Source organism: Monodelphis domestica, chromosome 2 (assembly GCF_027887165.1).
Source record: "Monodelphis domestica isolate mMonDom1 chromosome 2, mMonDom1.pri, whole genome shotgun sequence".
NCBI lineage: Eukaryota > Metazoa > Chordata > Mammalia > Didelphimorphia > Didelphidae > Monodelphis > Monodelphis domestica.
The window spans coordinates 380,946,840-380,972,435 of NC_077228.1; the positions used below are offsets into that span (position 1 = coordinate 380,946,840).

A 25,596-nucleotide genomic window follows, 5' to 3' on the forward strand; every position below is an offset into this window, starting at 1 on the left:
CTCCCTTTCTATTTTTTGCCTCTTGGATTTTGTTATTATTAAGATATGCAGTTAATTTTTGAGGGTTTATTCTATAGTATGAAAGTTTGATCATTTCTGTCAATTCCATAAGGAAATACCAGCAAATAAGTTTTACTTCCATTTTTGTGCCTTTTAATTTCTTCATTGCTACTATTAGCACTTCCAAAAACTGTATCAAATAATAGTGGGCATTCTTACTATTTAATTGGAAAAGTTCTTATGTTTGTTTTTCCTATGAAGTCCCCCCCCCTCCCCCCGAGAATAGCATCCTTATATCCATATTGTAAATAAAATTCGCTCATGCTTTTTTAAAGCAATGGAATATGCCTGACTAATTTTATTGGGATTTTAAAAATCAATATTCACTAGTAATATTATTCCACTGTTGTTTTATCCCTTCTTGGTTTAGCATAGAACTATCTTTCAAAAAAAATATGACAGAGTATTTTCTCAATTTAAATAACGAATGTAATATGGACAATTTTTTTTACAAGTATGATAGAAAGCTGTGAATCTATCAGGAGCAATTTTTTCTTTGGTAGTTCCTTTACAGCTAGTTCAATTTTCATCCTGAGATAGTGCTATTTAAATTTTTTTTTGTTTTTCTATTAAATTTGACTATTTTTAATTGCAGATATTTATTTTGTGCTGTTTTGTTAGACTGTTTCTAATATGTCAATTTAAATATTTATTCTGACTGTAATTTCATCTAGTTCATTTGCTTTATTGCTAAATTTTATTTTTACCATTCTCTTTTTAATCAGATTGGCTAAAGACTTATCAACTTTATTAGCCTTTTCTTTAAAAAAAAAAAAAATCCAAGGCAAAAGTGGTAAGGGCTGGACAATGGAAGTTAAGTGACTTTCCCAGGGTTACAAAGCTAGGAAGTGTCTAAGGCCAGATTTAAGCCCAGGTCCTCCCATTTTGAGACCTTGTTCTCAATCCATTAAGACACCTAGATGTCCTCTTTATTTTTTTTTCAAAGTAACAATTCTAGGTGTTATAATTTCTTTAGTGTTTCTAGTTTATTGTTTTTCTTCTAAATTTTGACATTACCTTTTGTATTTACTTTAGCTTTATTTGTTGGCTTTCGAACCTTTAATGTGTACTCAGTTCATTAATACTTCTATTTTGTTATGTTTTCAAAAATGTTTTCCCCTCGAGGTATTGCATTAACTGTACCCATGGTGCTATTCTGGTATGTTGCTTCATCATTGTCACTTTCTTTCAAATAGTTCCATGATTTATTCTAAATCTACTTTATGATTTCGCTTAGTCTCTAGTTGGTTCTGTTGTGGTTTCTCAACTCATAATTTTTATTGCATTACATAAAGAATGTATTATTTACATCTTTTTTACATGTTCATAATATCTCTATGCCCCAACACAATAAAATTTACAAAAGTTTTGATTGGGGATGAGAAATCAAGACATCTCAAGTCTAATTTTTCCAGCAAAATGTTCAGTTCTCTATTTTCTCTTATAAACTCATCCACAACTAAGACATAAAAATACTGTCACTTCTGTTACTATATCCTCTTGTTTATTTTTCATTTCTTAATTTAGATGCAAATGTATTTGAAACATGTATAAAACTGATAAATGGTTATTTCAACCTAAGCCAGTTCTCATTTTTTCAATGTGCTTTTACTTGACAATGCTGTTTTGAAACTTTCATGACACATAGTAGTTTTTTTCTTAATACATATTTATTCTGTTTATGTATTCTAAAAATACATTTTGTTGTAAGCAACAGATTTAGGGTTTTTTTTGCAGGTCGTTTTTATTGGATTCTTCAATCTCATTTGTTACCCCATTCGTTCTGGATTATTCCCTAATTTACAGATTCACTTTTCTTGCTAATTCTACCTAGATGATTAGTCTCCCTTTTCTCCTCCTTCAGCTAGAGTCAAATAAAATGTTCCTTTGTTTCCTTTCCTTCGAAGATTTTTTTTTAAACCTTTACCCTCCAATCTTAAATTCAATATTTTATTATGCATTATTGGTTCCAAGGCAGAAGAGTGTTAAGGGATGGCAATGGTGGGTTAAGTGACTTGCCCAGGGTCAAACGTCTGGGAAGTATTGTATAATTGAAAATCTGTTACCCTAAAAAAGAACTACATTTCCTGGGAGTCCACTGACTTCCTGTAGATGGGATATATTAGGCAAGGATGTGAAGAGTCCCACCCTCTTTTTGGCCTTGTTGGCGAGCATGGAGGTGGTAAGTGGGAATTTTGAAATGGCTAATCGGCCATGGGCACATGGTCTTTATTTTGTATCCTCTTTATTCCTTGATTTCTAATGATCAATAATAAATCCTTTAAAGTATAACATTTTTATTATCGATATTTAATTTTAAGCTTTCCAGTACCTAAGGCCAAATTTGAACACAAGACCTCCTATCTATTTCTAGGCTTGACTCTCAATCCAGTGAGCTATATAGTTGCTCCTAACCTTAGTTTTAAATTTCTTATCTTTGCCTTTTCTAAAAAGTATCTCCCTTGACAATCCTAGACTTTTGTTCTTTGATCCATGGCCTTTATACTTAGTCTTATTTACTTTTCTAATCAGATTTCCAAGACGGTATATTTCATACCACTTCTTAATGTATATAAGTTGCTAGTGGCAGTGCCAGAGTACTAAGGCATGTTTCATCATTGTCCTTTGAGTCATCAGCAATTTTGAACATTAAAAGTGTAAAAATGGAGTCTTGAACCCGGGACTCCAATCCCCAGAAGTCCTTGGACACTTCCCAGGATGCTTTGTAATCTCACTGAGATCTTCACCCGAGCGGGATCAAGAGTTCTATTTAACTGGTTGTAAAAGCCTACTGAGCTCTCGCCTTCCTGTTTCCACTTGCAAGCAGACGGGACTTTCATGATGTAGGTGAGGTTGAATGGGCCTCTCGGCCCTCCTTTGCATGTGCTTTTCTTACTTGTATATTCTTAAATTCTCAACCTTTAATAAACCTCTAAAAAATATAATACTTCTAAGAGAGAAACTAATTTTAACTGTTACAAAAGACAGCCATGTTCCCTTATTTATAGCTACCTAAAGAATTGTGTGAGAGTTTTTCCTTGCGATGGTCCTAGTTTTTCAGTTCAAAGAGTTCACTGGAACAGTTCTACTGGAATAATTGGAGACCGCTTCCTTTTTTCCAACTTGGTGTTTTGATCTTTGAACTCCCTTCTTAAACAGAATAACTATGATACTGAGGCATACGCATTTGAGATATCTTCTGGTACCTAAGCTGCAGTAATCTTTAGGGGTAGTTTTTCTGCTCATGTTCATTATAAGCATGAAAAAGCAAGATGACCAGGAATCTCCTGAATTGATTTCTCTTGATGCTTTTGTATAAAAATCAACCCTATCAAATATTTTATTGATTGTTGGATCTTATGTTTGGGGTACCTAAGGTAAAATTACTATTTTCTAAACTTCTAAATAATGATATTTTTAGCCACCTCTGTTCCTTTTTCTGCCACTCCAATCATATTAATAAGTAGAAAGGAATTACCTGAGACAGAGGTCCATTTAAAACATTTTACTTAAGGTTATTGTGTTCAAAAAATTCATGTCTAGTGGCCAGACATGGTGATGAGCCTCTTCCATTTAGGTAGACTGGGTTCTAGGAAGCACATCTAATCTACTCTTTGATTGACACCAAATCTTTCCAAAGTGTAAAACCTTAAATTATTTGAACTTTCCTAATATAGCCTTCAAAAGAACTTAGGGACTCTTATCACAATGAGTTCTGAGAATTGGAATTATGTATAGGAATAATTATCACTTTAGAACATCAGTCTATCTTAATTTCTCTGTAAAAATTCAAAGTGCCATTTGACTAATCAGTTTACTATTTTCAAAAGAAAAACTGAATTTATGATTAGCCTATATAAAGAATATTTGGTATGTGATTTTAATATGCTATAATTTAATAAGCCCACAGATTAAATGTTATTATTATAAAACAGTAATTACCGCTTTCATATTTTTTTGGTAGCAGTCTTTTAGGAAAACTCTGGATTGCTTTATTCAATTCAGAAATTCAGAAATTTATTTGGGTAGTCTTTACATTTGGATTGCAATGCTTCTAAATTTAGGTCTCTGGGATAGGACCTGTTTCCCTGATGCAACTTCTTTTTTTCCCCACTGACATGGGGAGGCTTTACCTATCAAAAGACAAAGTTTTCTAGATGTGATTGGGTCCAGCTTCCATGATGCAGGTTCATGGTAATCTAAAGGCATAAAAACTCTCTGCTATGTGAAACTTAAACCTCTCAGACTTAGGCAGAAAACTAAAACCACATCCAGTGAGGAGGCAGTTGTAATATATTTTTGCTTGTGTTAGGACAAAGTAAACTTTCTTTGTCCTCAAAATTGAACCTGAACTAAGAGTACTGTTAGAGCAACACCTCTGATATACATGATGTAGAAAGTTGTGATGAGTTTAGATTGAAGTGGAGGAAGTCTTACAAATATAGAGGAGGATGGGATGATTGGACCACTATGTGACTTCCTGTTTTAAAAGCCCTCCTGATGGTGTCTTTTGGTATAGTATGGCAAGGAAGCTCCTGCTTAAGTAGAGGGATTCATTCAGTGGTTGCCCAGAAAGGTAAGAAAGCTTCAAGTTCAGAATTCCCTGACTGTTGTTGATTAATCTGAAAAAGTTAGACTACCAACATAAGACTACAAATAAAATGGAATGGGGCATTCAGTAGTTAAGACACTGAACTCTCAGCTTTCAGAGACTATGCAATAAAAGCCAAAGGTCAGCTACTAACTGATCAATTAAAGGCATTCCCTGATGGGAATAGAGACCAATGGTTTGTCAGGTCCCATTCAGGAACTCAGTTTATGGGAACCTTTTCCACTGAAGAAATAGTGTTTTTAGAAATACAAAGAGAAACCTATGGAGTCCCTGGAGTAATGGCTCCTCAGGCCTGGTCTAACAGAGCCAATGCTGAGAGGTTCACATTGCTTAGGCAACTCTGTAGACTTTTATAAAGTCAGTTAAATTTTTTAGAACCTCCAGACTGGGAATGCTCTTTGTCCCTTTAAAAGTGGCAAAGATAGAGTTATTTGCCTCATAAAGAAGAATTCCCACTGCAGTTACTTCCTCACCAAGGAAGAAATCAACAAGGGAAAGGGTAAAGTTGTAAAAGGAAATATGTTTGGCAGACTGGATGACATGCTACACACTACACCCAACCTGTCTCAGGTACAAGTAGATCCTGCTCCCCGGGTAGAGCCCTGATTGGAGGCTTCAGACTTGCTATGGATTTCCGTGGATACATAACATCACAAAAATGAGCTTATCAAGTGGTGAAATTTGAGCAAGAGATTGGGACAGTTGGGTAAGTACTGTCAGTTCAAATGGAAAACTGGAAATTGAAGAGGCATCAGAAACTATCACTCTGGTGGGTAGGCAGAAGAGATAACACCTCCCCAAGGACTCCAAAAACATGAGGTTGATAATAATTGATGGGCAGTTCAAGGTTGTGTTAGCAAAACTGTACATAGAAATGAAGAAACTCTATCCCAAGGGTCCTTCAGCCCTACCCTGAGATATCCCCTAAAGCCCCTGCCTCAATAGAACATTCAGGGGAAGCTACAGAGGAAAGACCACGTAGAGATGAGAGAGCATACCTCAGGGCCTGTGCAGATCCATTCAGCATTCTGCAGACATATTACTCTTGGCAGGGCCAAATGAAAATGCTTAGTTACCTGTTTTCATGTAGTTAACGCCAGAGAATATCTGGTTCTCAGGGGGTGAATAGAGATGAAAGATAATTTTTCCTCAAGTGAAAGAGATGAAAGAAGCTGGATCACATCATTATACCAACTCCCCTTAAATAACCCTGTGTCATTTGAAAGCAAGTAGATAGTGCCTGGTAGCTTATAGGGGACTAAACGCTGAAAAGCTGTAAAACATATTTCCGCAGCTATTCCTGATCTTGTGAATGTTGTAGATGAGTTGCCTAGGACCAGAGTAAATGGCAAGCACAAACAACTTCTCCCAATGCTTCTCCCTTCCCCCTTTATTTCTATGGCTGAGGTTGGTCAAAAGCAATTTACTTTCCCCTGGAAAGGTGTTCAATACAATTTCCCCATCCATCCCCAGGGTTCCTGAGAACTCTCATACTACCACATTACAGTAGGGAGAGTCCTGAGAGGCCTCAAAGGGCATTTGTGCATGCTACCACAATGATAATGTAATGCTAATTGGCTCAGGTGAAGTCTGCTATGGCAGAAGCCACAGAGGAAGAACAAGAATGAGTGGCAGGGTCCAGACTACTCCACTGAGTTTTTTTTAAAAACAAACAAAACCCAGAGGATTTCTGGTAGAGTTAGGAATAAGTTATGTATACTTGCTTCTGCATGAGCTGAAAAAGAAGCCAAAGAGTCAATGGACTTTTCAAGTTATAGAGAACCTGTACTTCCTCCCTGGGTATCATGATAACCCCTATTTATTGTCCCTTGCAAATATGCCTCTTTCAAATTGTATCCCAGAGCAGGCCCCAGCCTGGGAAAGATATAAAACAAGCTATTTTATAGTTTCTGTTTGGACCCATATGACTGTGTAAGACATTTCTTGAGGTCAATGTCCTTAAAGATCAAGATGAAGAGAATCTTTAGCAAACAGCAAGGGGTTAGAAGCAATAGGCTTTTGGAGCTCCAAGTTTTCTAGGCCACATGGTAACTAAACCACTTTTGAAAATCAGTTGCTTATTTCTTTCTAGGCTCTGCTACTGAACAGAGAACAAGGTCATAAACTGGGTGATATAAAAGGGTCCCTCTTTACTAAATGTCATTAGAGCACAGGAGGCTAAGTGGAAATGGTATATGAGTCCGTCTGGTGTTGATGCAGACACCATGGTCTCAGGGTCTTTGCCTCCTCAGAGGGTGGTATACACCCCTGACAAGTAGTGCATGTTCCCCTCAACTAGCAGGCTTCCTTTCCTCTGGGACAGGTTGGACCACTCTTTCCCATAAAGGGATAGAACTGTTGGAAAGTTCCTTGCTTTCTAGTAGTACAAGAGAATTGATATTATAACTGTGTAACAATGGAGGAGGGTTCATAATTACCTAGAAGAAAGGAGATCCCTAAGTTGATGTGGTAGCACCCACACGAACTAGATTTTAAACTTGAGCCTTGTTTCTTCTGAAGGGGAGAGGAAAGGACTAGCATTTCTTGCTCTTGTTTATTACCTCCATGTTTTTGTTTTATTTTTTCTTCCTCTTTTCCATATCCCCCTTTACTATTGTACAGCAAAAGTCTTATAAGCATTAAATGGTAGAAAGTCTTCTAGAAGACCCTTAAGACCTTGACACCAAGTAATATTATATGACAGGATTACTGTTTTCCTGACACAGATTCTTTCCACCCCCCCTAAAACATGGAGCGGTAAATTGGCCTATATGATTAACTCCTACTTCTCTGATGCAGCTTCCTTCCCTCTATCCCCAACTCCTACCTCCCTTCTCGGATAGGCCTAGGACAAAATCTGTCCTGGGACTTGATTGGCCCTAATTTTCATGTCACAGATCTAAGGTCATCTAATGACTGAAAAGTCCAAGCCATGTGGAATCTAAGCCTCTCAGTCTTGATGGATGCCTAGGACCATATGCTAATGACCTGCTGATCAGATGTGTTTCCATGAGGAGGTGAGGGAGTTCGGATCAACCAAAGTCAAAGATAAGTGCTACTGTTTTCTTGTTGCAAATCCTTGCTGTGTTAGAGCAAAGTAAAACTCCTTTTGTTAAATGTTTAATGACTTATCAGTCATTTTGTTCTAAAATCTGAACCTAAACTAAAAGTGCTGGCATTAAAGCTCTACTTCCAACAGCCTTAAAGAGATGTTACAGCTGAAAAATTCTTTCCTCTGAAGCCAATTTGAGGATGAGCTTTTTTCATGTTAAGTTGGACCTCAGAAATGAGCCTTTACTCAGAGGCTTTCTAGAATGGCAGAATCTGCTAAAGATTGTATTCCATTGGCATAATCTTTAACAACCCAAGATTATCTCTACAATATAGTTAGGTAAGTTTAGTGAAAGACTAATCACAAATTAATTTTTAAAAATGACAACAGGCAGAAGGTCCAATGATCAAATGGTTGTTACACCTCATACTAGCTATGTATATGTATAAACATGTATGCACCTGAGGTTTAAATTCTTATCAAAGAAAATATAATAACTTAAAATTATTTTTTAAAACTTCCCTCCCACCCTGATCTAGGAATATATTTTAAAGTTACCTTTGACAGTTAAATTGAAACAACCAAGTCTGTCACCAGATAATGAGTCTGCACCACACTGCAACACTACTGCACTAGGCTGATACATCTCCATCACTTTCGATATTATCTACAAGAAAACAGAGGATATCAAAGGTTAATCCCTTTCAAAATATAATAAAAAACAGAGATAAGATTTAATATATATATACATATATAATACTTACTGGTTTAAATATCTGCCCATAGGACTCATCATCTATACCATCTCTCATTGGAAAGTTGACAGCATAATACTTGCCTTTTCCTGCACCAATGTCCTAAAATTTATGAGTTAAAAATTAGAATTTTTCCTAACAAGTTCTATAAAACTTATCAAACTAATTCATTACAAATCTTACAATGTTTAGTGAAGTACAAAGGAACAAACCTAAAATCCGACATAATACTAATACCAGTACACATCAACATAAAAGGAAAACCACATAGTGGTGGGCACCCAAATGTTTCTTAACTCATAAAAACTAACAAAAAAGTGTAATTAAAAGTTTGCATTTATTATAATTATGAATGTAGGCAACAACAAGCCAGTGTAGTATTATGAATATCCATGATTTATCACCAAAAGAAATCATAGCTGGCCAACTATTAGGCAATTCTGCCACTGTGGTACCCACTTACCACTAAACAGTTCTCTCAGACTGGTAATGCTGCTTTCCAGTATGTCCAACCTAAAATTGGTTGTTAATCAATACAAGGAAGAAAGTATGCTGTTTTCCTTGTTAAAATGTTGTAAAACTCAGCAGTACAAGTGAGAATTAAAATTCTACACAAGGTAGTATTGGTTTTTTCCAACAAAGATAGGAACTAGGCCATGAGTGAAGACAAATATGACCAACATGTCTCTCAGTTGAAATAGCTGTCATGCATAATCTCATTTTATATAAAAATCTTAAGAATTATTGATGTAATTATCTCCATTTTATAGATGAGGAAAATCAAGGTGGAGAGAAGTTGAGGGACTTGCCTGAGGAAGGAATTGAACTCAATTCTTCCTGATTCAAGGTCCAGCACTCAATCTCCTGTACCAAGGAGCTATCTCTATGAATTTAAAATAACTTTTTACTACTAACAAATTAGGTAATGATACAGGTCATGCACCATCTTAAAAGGTGTTTTTTTGTGAGGGTATTTGTGAGAGATATTGAGAGTTAGAAGTGATAGGGTCTAACAACTGATTAGATATGGGTACCTAATGAGATGAGGAGTTGAGAATGATTCCTCAGTTGCTACACTGGGTCAGTGAAAGGACAATAGTGAACTTCACAGTAATAGGGAAATGAAAAATACAGGAAGAGATTGTGAGGAATGAGGAGATCAGTTCTGAACATGCTCAATTTAAAACATCTAGTTATAGATCTCATAGGCAGCTGGCAGATATGAGAATGAAGGTGAGGGCTTAGTAAATATAGCTAATGACATCACCAAGAAGAGGACCCAGGATAGAATCTTGAGTCACTGTCACATTTAGTTGAAGTAACTTGGATAAAGATATAGAAATTGAGACTGAGAAGGAACAATTAGACAAAAAGGAAGAGAGCCAGGAGAGAGCAGTAAAGTAAAAACCTAAAGATAAGTATCAAGGAAAAGAAGGTGATTGGCAGTGTCAAAGATGACAAAGAGGTCAAAGAGATTGAGGATTAAGAAAAGGCCATTATATTTAGTAATGAAGATATCACTAGGGCTTTAATTCTCAAATATATAGATAAATGAGTCAAATTTATAAGAATACAAAGCATTCCCCAACAGACAAATGGTCAAATGATATGGACAAGTAATTCTCAGATAAAGAAATTAAAACTATCTTTAGTCATATGAAAAAATGCTTCAAATCACTATTGATTAAAAAAAAAGAAAAGAGGGGGTAGCTGGGTAGCTCAGTGGATCGAGAGCCAGGCCTAGAGACAGGAGGTCCTAGGTTTAAATTTGGCCTCAGACATTTTTCAGCTGTGTGACCCTGGGCAAGTCACTTGACCCCCATTGCCTAGCCCTTATGACTATTCTGCCTTGGAACCAATACACAGTATTGATTCCAAGGCGGAAGGTAAGGGTTTAAAAAAAAAAAGAAAATTAAAACTGGGAATTTCAAAACTATTCCACCCTAATCAGACCATTCTTTAGAAGATCTGATTTAGCTATTTCCTGATCAGTAACAAAAGAGATACTTGGAATAACAGAATCACGTCTTGGAAACTACATTTCTCCTCCCTTCTTAGTTTAACAAGATTAGGAAGGTCTGCATTAAACTCAAGATTTAATTATCTGAGAAAATGGCCTTCAACAGACATGTGCAAAAAAAGGACAGACCTCTGGGCTGTCCCAAGTCAAGCTTGAGCTACCATTGGCACACGTGAGACGCAGGAAGTGAGGTAGACAACAGCCTCTGGAGTTCTTGTGACTTCCTGTGGAGAGGGCTAGAATTCAGTTCAATCCTGAAGCTTGAGCTTGGAGGAGCCCCACAGACTGCTTTCTTTCAGATTGGTCATGTGAGTGATAAGGACTAACTCCTTTCTCTGCCTTGGCTCTCCAAAGCCATAACGCCCGCTTTCGCTCAGCATGAGCCAAAGTGGTTCTGACATAAACTCCTTTTTTCTCTCCCTCTAATATTTTCTTCCACCTGTTGTAATTAAATCATCATAAAAATTTGGCAGCTGAATTGGGTATTTTATTATTTGGGATTTCCCTTGGCAACCATTTAAATTTAGATTTTTTCAAACTCAACCATAATATTCACCCTTTATACCCTCAATCTTTCTAACTTTCCTAAGCCTTTTCCTACTGTGACTATTTTTTTAATAGCTTATTTTGATCAGCTGTAAAGGTAAGTACATTTGGATTTATTTTTTTTTCTCTTTTCTCCCTCTCTCCTTAAATTAGATAGAACATAGCTGTAGCCCTAAGGTCCTAGCTGGGAGAGCTGTTTCTAAATCTCCTTTCCCTTAGGGAACAACTGCCTAGATTAGGAGTGGAAAAAACCTGTAGAAAGTTTTGGCTTTGTCCTGCTCCCCACGTGTTTTGTGAAGACCGTTAGAAAAATACATATATATATATATATATATATATATATATATATATATATATATATATATATATAAATGAATACTATATTCTTTGACATTTATATGGCAGTTGAAGAATTAGGGACATTGAGGAATACAGCATACCTCCAATTTTTTATATTATTAGGTAATGTCATTTTTGTACTCCTCAGCACTGTGTTTAGAGATGCTAACATAAAAAAATTAATTGAAGCTGAAATTCAGAAAAACACTCAAAAAATTGAGAACATAAAAAATATGTAAGAGAACATGCAAGCCCAATTAGAAAACTTAAAATATTTCTTACAGGCTCAATTGGCAAACATCCACCCTAGCAGAAATAGACCTGTTTCAGAACCTTTGAATGAGGAAATTTCCTTCCCTGAAACAGAGATGGAAAACACCTTCCCTATAGCTCAGCTAACAGTTTGGGTCTCTCATGGTCAGCAAATTTTGTCTGAATTTAATCCCCAAAACCCTTCCCCTGCAATCCCAGTTTCTCATGTTCCTTCTCCTACAGAAAACCAAATTCCAGCCCAAAGGAGATCTCCTCCTAGAGAAACTCATCCTAGTTGAACTGACCCACAGGTACAAAATTCAACTAGAGGCCTTTTTCCTCTAAGAGAAGTGCTTGAAATAGGACAGAATGGCAATGTGGTGACTTTAACGCACAATATAGCATTTACTCCCCAAGAAATAAATGAATTTACACGAAATGTTCCCACATATGAACAAGATCCCTTTCTGGTAACAAAAAAGACAGAAATATTTTTTCAATATAACCCGTCTTACAAAGATGTTGAAAACTTGCTACAGGTTTTTTTAACTGAACGTGAGAAAAATAAAATAATTGCTCATGTCAATAAAACCCGGGAGTGTAATGCAGCACATTGGCCATCTCAGGATCCCAAATGGGACTATAATAACCCTGATGATTATCTACAACTATACTGTTGTAGAGAGGCCATCCTTACAGCTATGAGGGAATGTGCAGACAGTACAGATAAGTGGATGGAACTTGAAAAAAATTAAGCAAAATGAGGAGGAAACACCCTCCAGATTCATGGATAGAATAATCGAGTTTGGGGGTAGATACCTGGATTTTGACCTATCTAAAGAGAATAGCTTAAGACAAGTTAGAAGGATCTTTGTCAAAAACTCTTGCAAAGTGATTAAGAATTATTTTAGAACACATTGTCCAAGATGGCCAGAGATGGACCTTGAAGAATTGTGAAAAACAGCTGTATATGTTTTAAAGGGAAACAAAGAAAAGGAGGAAGAAAATAATGATGTCATAGAGGAAATGAAGAAAGAAATGAGATGTTTAAAAGATAAGGTAGCTAAACTAGAAAGTGGGCATGAAAATGAACCAATGACACTTGCCCCTCTCCAGAAATCTAATTATCAATCCATTACCTGCCACTTCTGTGGGAAGAAGGGCGACAGAATGGTAGAGTTTAGAGTTGTTCTCAAGATTATCCGAGGGAATATGCAGTTTATTAACAACCTCAGAAGTGATAATTATAGAAATAACTATAATTATGACAATGCAAACCACAGCTTTAGGAATGATGACTATAGGAATAGATATTAGTAAAATGATAACTCAAATCAAATGACTCCACAACAATATAACTTAAGTGATGCTCATCCGAAAAATACTCGAGGTTCTAATGCCCCTCAGGGGTGCCGAAGGAATTTCCCAAACACAATGAAGGTGTCCAGGGGGATGGGGGGGGGGGCTGGGGCACAGGAATCTGAGGATACAACCTTTGATTTCCCAGACCCTGATGTCCTACTACCTGTTATCCCTATCCACTGCCCCCCCATACTAATGAACCCTATGTTACTTATAGATGGGTAACACCTATTATGATTGTAAAGCAAATACCTGATTTACATTGTTATTCTGTTGGCTCAGAGAATGTAATGGGAGTATCAGGAATACCCCAAAGAGTTAAAAAAATTTCCCCCTAGAATGGTGTCTGTAGGACCCCTAGAGGTACAACATTCCTTCCTTTTGGTGCCTGACTCCCCTTTAAATTTGCTGGGGAGGGACCTTCTATGCAAACTCAGAGCCACAATAACTTGCTCTCTAGATGGTTCCTTATCACTGGAAGTACCTGGGGAATCTTTAAATTTACTCCCTGTAATTCTCTCAGAGAGCCAGGAGGGAAAAGACCATCCCACCTTTGCAATACCTGAAGATATACCAGAGTCTCTTTGGGCCACATCTTCTGATGTAGGCTTACTTAAGTCGGCTGTTCCTGTGCAGATAAAAACTAAATCTAGCCCACCTCCTTCCATTCCTCAATATCCCCTCTCAAAAGAGGCAGTTGAGGGAATTACCCCAGTAAGTAACTCATTAATTGCACAGGGAATAATAATCCCTTGTAAATCTGAATACAACATGCCCATCCTGCCTGTTAAAAAACCAAAAAGAGGGCCTGATGGCAAATACCTCTATAGATTTGTACAGGATTTGAGGGCTGTGAACAATCACGTTATAAAGAGACACTCCGTAGTTTTGTAAACCTCAAAATTTCTTAGACTTATAAATGTTGGAAATTTCACCATTGGGAAATTTCATACTTGAAAAATTTCCTATTGATAGTGGGTCTTGACTATTGGAATGTGAACCCCATTGGCATGGGAGGTTCCTTCTCCTACCTTCTTAAGAGTACTTTAGGACAGAAACCTTTTGCTGAACAATGGAAAGGACTTTGACCTATGCTTAAGCATAGAACAGGAATTTCTTTGAGTCATGATTGATTTTAGAATTGATACAATGGAGATACTTGGAATCAATCTCCACCCTATTCAGTCCTAACAGGATTGAGTAAGGGCTGCAGCCTAGATCAAAATTTAATTATTCCAATCTCTACCCTACTCAGGTTAACAGGATTTAGAAAGGGCTGTAGCAAAGGATCAAAGATTTAATTACTTGAAAATATGACCTTCAACAGACATGTGCAAAGCCAGAGACCTCTGGGCGGTCCTGGGTTAAGCTAGAGCCTCCATTGGCACAGGGAAATTGATGGACAGGTGATTGGTAGATGTGAGGACTGAGGGGAGGGAACTTGGATGGTTTCCTTAAGGATAGGGGGGTCTGAAGACTGGAGGTTTTTAGGAGCTTGTCGGAGTGGTTGCAGGGTGCTCTGAGAAGCTTGCTCTGAAGGAAGTTGAAGGTGGGGGCTCTGAGACTGTTTCTCCATTTTGGTCACGTGAGTAATAGGGACTGATCTCCTTTCTTTGCCCCAGCTATCTAAGGGCTTGGGCCATTTGGCCCAGCCTAAACAGAAGGGGTATTTAAGCCCTATTCCCTTCTCTCCCCTTTCTCTCTCCTTCTATCTCTCTATCTCTAATTCCTTTCTTCCTCCTGTTTGTAATTAAAACTCCATAAAAGGTTGACGGCTGACTTGAGTTTTCATTAAGGAATTACATAGCTGAATTCCTTGGCGACCTTATATTAATATATATCAGTCTTTTAAAAGTGATTTCCTTGTCACAGTTTCCAACATCAATACTATTATTTCTTCTATTCCTAGCACAGCTACATACTTTACAGTAGTAGACTTGTGCTCAGCCTTCTTTTCCATACTCATACATGAGAACTCGAGGCATATCTTTGCTTTCACCTGGCAGGGCTGTAAGTACTCCTGGAGTCCTCTCCCACAAGGTTTCATAGACAGCCTGAGCTTATTTGTGCAAATTTTGAGCCAAGATACAGATAATACAAAATTTAAAAATAGCAAATTAATCAAATATGTAGATGATCTACTATTGGCTTCAACAGATGCAGAAGTATGTCAGGAAGTTAGTAAACACCTTCTTTTGGAACTGCATAAAAGAGGGCATAAGATCTCGAAGGATAAGGTTCAATGGTGCCTCCCTGAAGTAGAATATTTGGGGTTCATTCTGACTGTGGGTGCCTGCTTTATTTCTCCCAAACAAATTGAGAATATTCAAAATTTAAGCGCTCCTACCACTAAGAAACAGTTGAGAGCAATTTTAGGAGCAACAGGGTTTTGTAGACAATGGATTCCTTGCTATGGGGAAATTATTAAACCCCTTATAGCACTAACAAGGGATTTGGTCCCTGAGCCCCTAAAATTAGAGCCAGAACAACTGTCAGCTCTAATAGGTCTAAAAAAGGCTATCCTGTCTGCCCCCGCTATAGGCATCCCAGATTATAACAAGCCATTTACTTTGTATGTACATGAGTGAAGAGGGTGTTTTAACTCAGACTTCGGGGCCTTCTCAGTGCCCAATTGCTTATTATTCTGCCCAACTGGACCCAGTTGCATCAGGAGCACCACCATGTCTTAGAGGAGTAGCTGCTATAGCCTTACTAGTGACAAAAACGGTTGATCTAGTATTGGGATGCCCATTAACAATTATGTGCCCACATGAGGTAGAAGCATTGTTGCTAAGACATAGAACAGGCATTTTCTGATCATTTATAGGGTATGAAATAACCTTGTTAAACAATGAAAACATTACCTTGAAACACTGTTCAACCCTTAACCCTGCCACTTTGCTTCCAGATTTACCAACTTCAACCAATAATTAAAACGACAATCCTGCCTGAACTAATCTATGCCATCCCAATTAAATGACCAAATTTATTTTTAAAAAATTGTTTCAACATGTAAAAATTTAAAAAAAAAACATATCACAGGTAACTTTAGAGATGGTAGTTATTTTGAAGGATTAAGTTAGAAGACAGACTGCAGAGAATTGAGAGGAAAAGTAGAAATATTAATTATAGACTGACTTCTCAAAGAATTAAAACTATGAAAGAGGAAATATATAAGCTTCTAGCTAGTGAGGTTGGATATATGACAAGTTTTTTGAAGATACAGTAGACAGGTGTGTTTGTAGTAAAGAAAAAACAAGTAGAGAGTGATTTAAGATTAGTGAGAGAGTGGGGGAGACAAAGAAGCAAGCTGCTGGAGAATATGGGATGGACTGAGATCCACTTTTCCACGTAAAGGAGTCTGTTTTGCCTAAGAGAAGGGCTATCTCTTAATATCAGATAAGGATGAAGGAAGAGAGAGTGAGGAAAGGCATCTGAATAATTGGAAATGAGAAGAGAGAGCTCTTAGCAAATGGCCTTTTTTTTTTGGTTGTTTTCTTTTTCAGTGAAATATGAGGCAAGATGGGATTTGGGGAGCCACTGGAGATTTGAGAAAGAATAAAGATTGAGAAAGCTGCTATTTTGAGTGGGGATAGTGAATAGATAAGAGGTACAAAAGGACTGTCTTGCTTCAGTGAGGGCCCAGATGAGATTATGTATGGTTTTGTGATATTTCTCAAAGGCATATAACTAAAAGAGGGAAAGGACAGTGGATGGTGTGAGTAATCAGGAATGTCAAAGTTCACAAATGTGGAAGTGTAGAACACTTGTGGGTAATGGCAATATTGAGGGTGGGATAATCTCTGTGTGGAGCTGAGATGGGGTGGGGGCTGAGGACCTGAAAAGTTAGGATATTTCAGGAAACATCAATATGTGTGCTGAATTTCTCCAGTATAAGTATAGCTGGAGAGGAGAGAAAGGGTTTTTTTTTTTAAACCCTTACCTTCCATCTTGGAATCAATACTGTGTATTGGTTCCAAGGCAGAAGAGTGATAAGGGCTAGGCAATGGGGGTTAAGTGACTTGCCCAGGGTCACACAGCTGGGAAGATTCTGAGGTTAGATTTAAATCTAGGACCTCCGTCTCTAAACCTGGCTCTCAATCCCCTGAGCTACCCAGCTGCCCCCGAGAAAGAGCTTTTAAAGGATGGAAGTAGAACATCCTAGAGAAAACAGTTACCAAAATGTCAGGTAAAGTATCAATATTCAAATACTTTTTATGAGAAGTAAAATAATATTTAAGTTAAAATTAAATACTATTTTACTTGTCATAAAGTAAAAAAACATACAATTATAATTTCTCTAAAACTTTAATATTTCTAATGGTTTAATAATTCAAGAAACCTATTATTTCTGGAATTTGGATTTTGTTTTAACTTCCTAGAAATAATGGTTCTCATTTCAGATTCAGTTTTCTTGAAAAATAATTTTTAAATGAGTATTATTTTCATTGAATAATAAATATGGCATCATATATGCAACATGCTATGTGCAAATACCTTTATGCTTTATAAATGTATATAAACAGAGTGTGAAGAAAAAAATCCTAATTTCTGACCATGTCACCTTCTTATTCATTAAACTCCAGGGACTCCCTTTATTTGGCTTTTAAAGTTCTTCTGTCTGGCCCCTTCCCCTTCCAATCTTCTTATATCTTACCCTCCTTCCCCTGCCCCATTACTTTGTGAAATAATGCTGATCAAGGTACTCCATCTCTTAACTCCCAACTCTGCATTTTCAATGGTTATCCCCTATACTTGGAATTTGTTCCCTCCTCATCTATGACTCCTGATTCATCTAACTTCCTTCAGATTGTAGCTGAAATTCCACCTTCTGCAAGAAGTCTTTCCTTGTTTCTTTTGCTGCTAGCCTTCTTGCTCGATCATTTTCAATTTATCCTGTATCTAGCCTACACATATGAAGTTATTTACATGGTTATATATTGTTTCCACCATTAGAGGGTGAATTCATTAAGAGCAGAGGTTGATTTAGCCTTTGTTGTTATCTCCAGAGTTTAGCACAATGCTTGGTATATAGTAGGCACTTAAATGCTTACTGATAACATATAAATTGCTTATTTATTAGGCTTATCAAATAAATCACTTATAAACCATACAAAATACCAAATTTCAAAAAAAATCCTACAATTCCAATTTAAAAAGAAGTTTTGAAATAAAGTATGACAGAAACCATATCTGAACATGATGGAACATGTCACAATGTTTTTTGCAGTAAAAATTCTTGCCAATGTTAGTATAAAGTCAGCAAAATTGAAAGTGTACCTTATATTAGTCACCCTAAAAATGCATCTAAAGACATTAGGTTCTTTGTTAGAAGAAAGCACAATTTGAAAATATAGGTATTTCCCCAAAGTAAGGGTATTTCTAAAACTCATATCTGCCTTTTCAAAAAACTCTGAATAATTCCATAAAGCTATGTTACTAAATTGCCAAACAAAAGAAACCCCACATTTGGAAAATGTCAAGCTGGTTTATGGAATGTAACAAAGGAAAAATTTGGGAGTGATTTCACTGTCAAATACTGTGATACATTATAGAATAGCTGATATTTCTTTTAATATTTTGAAACAGGTCACTGCAGGATTTGTAGACTTGCCATTATCCACCTTTAGTATGCATGAAAGCAAATACCTCTTAATGAAAATAGCTGATACTACTTTGTAAATTCCTTTTGGAAACTACAAAAGCCATTAATGTTTTAGAAACAATAAAATAAAGCTTTCTTTTCGCCAAATATAACTTTAGAATGAAAAGTTTCATGTTTTGTACAGTGTTGCTTCAGAGATGGGTAATCTTTACTACTTAAGCAAAAAAAAAGGAAACTCCATGTTGCCACTGCTCACTGCTTTTAAGATTGGCATGCATTGGCAACAAAGTTCTTCTAAGTTTTCTCTTCCAAAAAAAGTTTTGTCAATAGCCATAAAAGTCATCAACTTTATCAGAAGTAGGCCTTTAAATCATCATATTTTTTAAAGTCTATCCAAAAGTAGAGCAGAAAATGAAATGCTATTCCACTATGCAGGAGTTCCCTACTTCTCAAAAGGACAAGTCCTGAACAGCTTGTGTGAACCAATGGCAACTGGAAAAAAAAGTAAATTTGGTTTTGAAAACACTTTGAAAGAAAGGACTTTAATTCACTGGTTGCCTTCATGCTAGATATTTCTAAGAATAAAAATGAGACACATCTTTCAATTCATTTTCACGAAATCACCATTATTGATACTACTGATGTAATGATAGGTTTTTGGCTAAGCAGCTAGGAAAGAAAACAGGAGCCAACAATTACACTATGAAGTGGAGTAAAATTGTGTTAATTTCTCTGAAAAAGAGAAATCTCTAAATTACCTATAAACAATTCAGAAGTCTTTTAAAGTTATTTTTATTTTGGTGGTATCATAGTTGAGCCTGATTTGACAATCCTCTACTTTCCGGCATAAACACTATCAAAGATACTGACTTAGACCAAACTGAACTCATTAATCTTAAGAGAAAAAACTTAATGCATTTGACATTTAACTCAAAAAAGCAGCCCCTGCCTTGAAGAAGTTCACAGTCCAATGGTGGAGATAACACACACAAATCTATGTACAAAAAGATATAATTGACAGAGTAAAGGCACTAATCTTGTTCAAGGTGAGATTTTCCCTAAAAATTACTTGAAATAAACCAGAAGGCATGGATGAAGAGGAAGAGAATTCCAGGCATGGGAAATAGCCACTGAAAATACATAGAGTTGGGAGTTGGAGATGGAGTATGTTGTACAGCAAGGTGGATTTATTGCTGGAAAGTAGAGTATTTGGAAGGTAGTAAAGTATTAGAAGAATGAAAAGATAGGAAAGGGTCAAGTTACAAAGGGTTCTAAAAGTCAAACAATTTTACATCTAATTCTGGAGGTAACAGAGAGCCAATGTAGTTATATGAATGAATGGTCAGAAAAGACAATTTTTAGGAAGATCAGTTTGATAGCATAAGAAGATGGACTGGAGTAGGGAGAAACCTGAGTTAGGGAAACCAACCAGCAGACTACTGCAATCATTCAGGTGCAAGGAGATGATAGTTTGTATGAGAATAGTGGCAATGCCAGAGGAAAAGAAAATATGAAAAATGCTAGGAAGTAGAATCAACTAGATTTGGCAACTGATTGTTCATGTTGCTAATAATATATGTAATAAAGTATAAATTTAGGATGAAATCTAGGTTGTGAGTCTGAGTAAATAAAAGGTTGGTTGTTCCCTGAACTGTAACATGGGGGTTGGGGTGGGGGGTGTTGATTACATGCTGAAACAACAGCATTTCAAATGATAATCTTCTAACATTTTTTTTTATCCCCTGGTCTATTATTAACATAGGAAAGGAAAAAAAGAAGTAGAAAGAGCAAGACTGGGTCAAGTCAATTTTATATCAAACAAAATATTCAAAAAGCACCTGGTATAGAATTTTATGTACAATGTTGAAAATAGCAAATTTTAAAAAATCTTCAAACTAGCAAAAAATCCTAATAATTATATTGATCATATATGTATGGAATAAAAAAATATCTAAATGCCTTTTACAAGATAAATTTGTAATATTCTCAAGAATCTAGCATTAATTACTCATGGGTTAAAGAAACAGTACCATCTTGTGGACAGATGAAGTAAAAATTATACATCTAGAAAGAAATATTGTAGCTTTGAAGACTTCTAATAACTTGTTTTACAAACAACTAAGACTTAGAAATACTGTACATTGATTATTCCAACACCCAAATATGTCATTTAAATAGTTCAAAGTTATGAAAATAAACAGAAAAGATTTGGTTTAAACTTTATTTAAATTCAACAAATATTTATTAAGCATTTACTAAGTAGATGGCACTAGATATATACAAAGATAAAAACTGTAATACAGCACTTGTCTTCATGATACTTCCATTATAAGACAACTACTATCATCATTAAAGTCTATGAAAAATAACATCTAGGGGGCAGCTGGATGGCTCAGTGGATTGAGATCCAACTCTAGAGACAGGAGGGCCTAGGTTCAAATCTGACTTCAGACACTTCCTAGCTATGTGACCTTGGGCAAGTCACTTAACCCCCATTGCCTAATCCTTACCACTCTTCTGTCTAAGTACCAATAGATAGTATTGAGGTAAGAGGTAAGAGTTTTTGTTTTTTTTAATGTTTTAATGTTTTTTTTTTTACAAAAAAAAAAAATCTACTTTTTTTTCTACCAAAGAACTCACAATTCATGGCTTAGTCATATCAAAGGAGAAAATTTCATTTAAGGGTTTAATTTGATCTACTGAATGAAAAGCATAGATACATTTATTTTCTGCCTAAAATCTAGTAGGAGAAAAAAAAATTGCTACCAAAAGTAAATCGTAAAGAACACTGCTATTTTTGACAGATGAATGATATACATATAAGGAAGTAAAATATTAATTAATGATGACAATCTAAATATAATTAAAAAAAGGAAAAAATAACTTTAAAATACCAAAAATAATATTTTAATATATTAGAAACAAATGTAACAATTTTTAATTGTTATTTCAGTGAAATAGTGAAAACTTTTATAATCAAAAAACTTAAAGTTCTAGTAGTAAACAATCATAGATGAAATCTCTGATAATCAGAGAGATGCAAATCAAAACAACTCAGAGGTATCACCTCACACCTAGCAGATTGGCTAACATGACAGCAAAGGAAAGTAATGAGTGCTGGAGGGGATGTGGCAAAGTAGGGACACTAATTCATTGTTGGTGGAGTTGTGAATTGATCCAACCATTCTGGAGGGCAATTTGGAACTATGCCCAAAGGGCGATAAAAGACTGTCTGCCCTATGATCCAGCCATAGCACTGCTGGGTTTGTACCCCAAAGAGATAATAAGGAAAAAGACATGTAGAAGAATATCCATAGCTGCACTCTTTGTGGTGGCCAAAAATTGGAAAATGAGGGGATGCCCTCCAACTGGGGAATGGCTGAACAAATTATGGTATATGTTGGTGATGGAATACTATTGTGCTAAAAGAAATAATAAAGTGGAGGAATTCCATGGAGACTGGAACAACCTCCAGGAAGTGATGCAGAGCGAAAGGAGGAAACCAGGAAAACACTGTACACAGAGACTGATACACTGTGGTACAATCAAACATAATGGACTTCTCCATTAGTGTCAATGCAATGTTCCTGAACAATCTGCAGGGACCTAGGAGAAAAAACACCATCCACAAGCAGAGGACAAATTGTGGGAGTAAAAACACTGAGGGAAAAGCAACTGCTGGACTACAGGGGTTAAGGGGACATGACTGAGGAGAGATGCTAAATGAACACCCTAATGCAAAGACAAACAACATGGAAATGGGTTCGAATCAAGGACACATGTGATACCCAGTGAAATCATGCATCGGCTATGGGAGGGGTGAGGGGGGGAGGAAAAGAAAATGATCTTTGTTTGTGAAAATGAACAAATAAAATAATGTTTAAAAGTAAAAATAAAAAAATCATAGATCCATCTTATTTTATAGGAAAGCCATGTCCTTTTGGTTTTTTTAATTACATATTTTTTGGTAGAACCCTTACTTATATAATTTCTCAAAGTTCTTTCTACTTATGAGTTCATCAAAATGAGATTTTGGAATTACCATCAAACTTTTAATAAAATATAAGTTCTTTTGTTCCAAGTTGGGTGTTCTTTCTACTATCCTAAAATAATTCTTGATATTAAAAATGGAAGATACAACCATTGGCAGTCAAAATACATACAATAGTATACAATATAGTACAATAAAATAGTATACATTTTGTGGTATAACAGTAAATAGTAACCAGACTTTGTGACTTGACTAATCATAGCAAAATATTAATCAGACCAGAAAAACTGTGATTAAAACCTTATTGAAAACAAAAGCACCCTCTTTTCCTTTTACAATTAACCTGATTCTCCTTTGTTGTATATTTCTATGATAATTAAACATATAGGGCTATAAGATTTAAATTGGATAGAAAGGTAAGGCATAGGAAATGGGTGAAGGACTTAGCAAGAAAATATATATATTTAGTCCTTGTCCAGAGAAACAAGCAAAGCCCTCAAATTACTTTCATTTACCATGGCTAACTTCACAATCATGGCTACATCAGTTATGCAATGCTTCACTAAAACAAGTACTTCTTACAATTGTGGATGCTCAATAAAATGCTACAAAGGAAAATTAAAATTCAAGTCTAAGACACAGAAAGCTCCTGGCATACTGCGTATAATGCTCACATATGAATTCCTCAATTACCTATTAGGTAATACAAATTAAAATGTTTAGTAATCTTACCCTCAAGTCTCCTGTGCCTGGAAAGTATTCACCATATTTGTGGAATGATACAGTCATTACACGGTCTGTTGTATAAAATGCTTCCTCAACACCATCACCATGATGGATATCAATATCAATGTATAGCACTCTCTGATGGTACCTACAAAAAGATTTATAGAAAATAAATGTTTATGGGAAAATAGATGGAGAATATAAAATAAATTAGTAATAAAGAAGGAATGTGCTAAATTTACAAAACTACCAAAAGATATTTATGGAGACAGTCAATGATCATTTACATTATAAAAAATATTATCAATGAATTAAATTTATTTACATGTGAAGAAAAAAGGGTGTTTAATATGGAAAAAAATAACCTGAGCTCCTGCAGACTCCTGCACTCCTACCAAAGCCCAGGACAAAAAGTCCCTCCCAGAGTGGGATTGGACCATTTATAGACCAATCCCACACAAGGACATAAAGAGAAGGGAACTCTGGGAGTAGGGAATGCTGGGGAATGTAGTCCCCCAGCATACAGTTTTTTAAAACACACATGTATAATACATACACATATATCTGTGGGGGTATATATGTATATATGTGTGCATATGTGTAAAACCTTACCATCTATCTTAGAATCAACTGTGTATTGGTTCCAAGGCAAGAACGGTAAGGGCTAGGCAATGGGAGTTAAGTGGCTTGCCCAGGATTACACAGCTGGGAAGTGTCTATGAGGACATATTTCAACTTATGACTTCCTATTTGAGAGGCTGGCTCTCTATCCCCTGAGTCACCTAGCTTCCCCTCAATAAATATTTTTAATGGTTAGAATGGTAATTTTTTTCTTATACTTTAGCCACTACTTCTTTAATCTCTCTGTAAAATTCAGGCAAAGAACATTAATCTTCCTACACATTTCTGTTTTAATATAATGTGTTATGCTCTACCCTCTCTTCCCTCTTGAGGATGAAGTCAAAGGTGAAGAAAAGCCTAAAACCATACAGAATGCCAACTCTGAAAAGGTTGCTTTAAAACACCAGATTCTGATTATGGCCTGTCTTCAGGAAGGAAACCCCTTAAAACTCGTTGGTAGGGAAATTATTAAATATAATTATACTGACTATTTAGTGAAAGTCTACTTTCCTTCATATCTTTTCCAAGTCTTCAGAAAGACCTTAAGGTTCCAATGATAATTGAGATTTTACATTCTTATAATGGAAAATCATGACAGGACATTAATTTTGGTTTTTGTACATTTAAAATTTTCTTTTCTTAAAAATTTGTCAAGGAAGTAACTCCACCCACACTCTCTCTTGGATCTGAGATGGGGCTGAAGTCAGGCAGTTCTTTTGTTTTAGTTGTTATTAATAAAACTTTATAAAATATAAAAATAAAATAAAATCTGTCAAGGATAATCTCTTTATTAATGCTGGATTAAATTAATGCAAGTCAAAACACAAACAGGATAAAATACTTGAAAATATACCTTTTGTTAATAAGGGAGCTTTTCACTAATATGTCAATATTTGCAACTTAATATTAAATAAACTTACTTTAGCAGTTCTAGGATGGCAAGGACAATATCATTAACATAACAGAAACCAGATGCCTCTGACTTCTTTGCATGATGAAGACCTCCAGCCCAGTTAACAGCCATGTCAGTCTGTTGTCTATTTAATTTTACTGCCCCAGCTGAGAAAGAAAAATTAAAAAGGTGAAAAAGCTGTTAGTTCTAACAATGGTTAAAACAAAAAAGAATTTGGCATAATTTTGTAAATACACAAAAGATAGGGAATTTTCAGATCTTGATTTTAAGTCAAGAAGTATTTAAGGGCCTATTATGTATTTTTTGAAACAGGAAGACTTAATTTTAAACTCATTTGTGGATGTAGGGTTAAATCAAAATTACTTACCAACAGAGCCACCAGTTGACAGCTGGCAGAACTCAAAAAGCCCATCAAACACTGGACAATCTTCTCCAACATTAACTGAAAAAAGTACCAAGTCTAATTTAACCTAATCTATTAATGCAAAAAAAAAAACTAAACACAATAAATATTAAATATCCTGTATGTATAAGGAACCAAAGTTAGTCAGTGCCATAAAGAAAATCATGAGTTAATACAAGTATGTCAGTTCAGTACACAAAGTCATGAAAAATGTAAGTGTTCTAATATTAAAATCAAGAGAGATTATTTTTATCTAGAGTTTTGCTTCAGGGAAGATTTTTTTTAGGGGGTAGTATTTCAACAACCAGAAGTAAGGGAAGGAAAGTTCATATTTGTGAA

General features: G+C 35.8%; 1 protein-coding gene across 1 annotated transcript in view; it reads right to left on the reverse strand.

The window, feature by feature from the left end:
- Window positions 1–25,596, reverse strand: part of HDAC2 (histone deacetylase 2) — a 65,816-nt gene that overhangs the window by 9,556 nt on the left and 30,664 nt on the right. The window contains exons 4-8 of the mRNA XM_001368952.4: window positions 25,222–25,296; window positions 24,862–25,000; window positions 23,327–23,468; window positions 8,489–8,581; window positions 8,283–8,391 (exon numbers count right to left, since the gene is read on the reverse strand). Coding sequence (XP_001368989.1) covers window positions 8,283–8,391; window positions 8,489–8,581; window positions 23,327–23,468; window positions 24,862–25,000; window positions 25,222–25,296 — 558 coding nt within the window. The remainder of the gene's footprint in view (window positions 1–8,282; window positions 8,392–8,488; window positions 8,582–23,326; window positions 23,469–24,861; window positions 25,001–25,221; window positions 25,297–25,596) is intronic.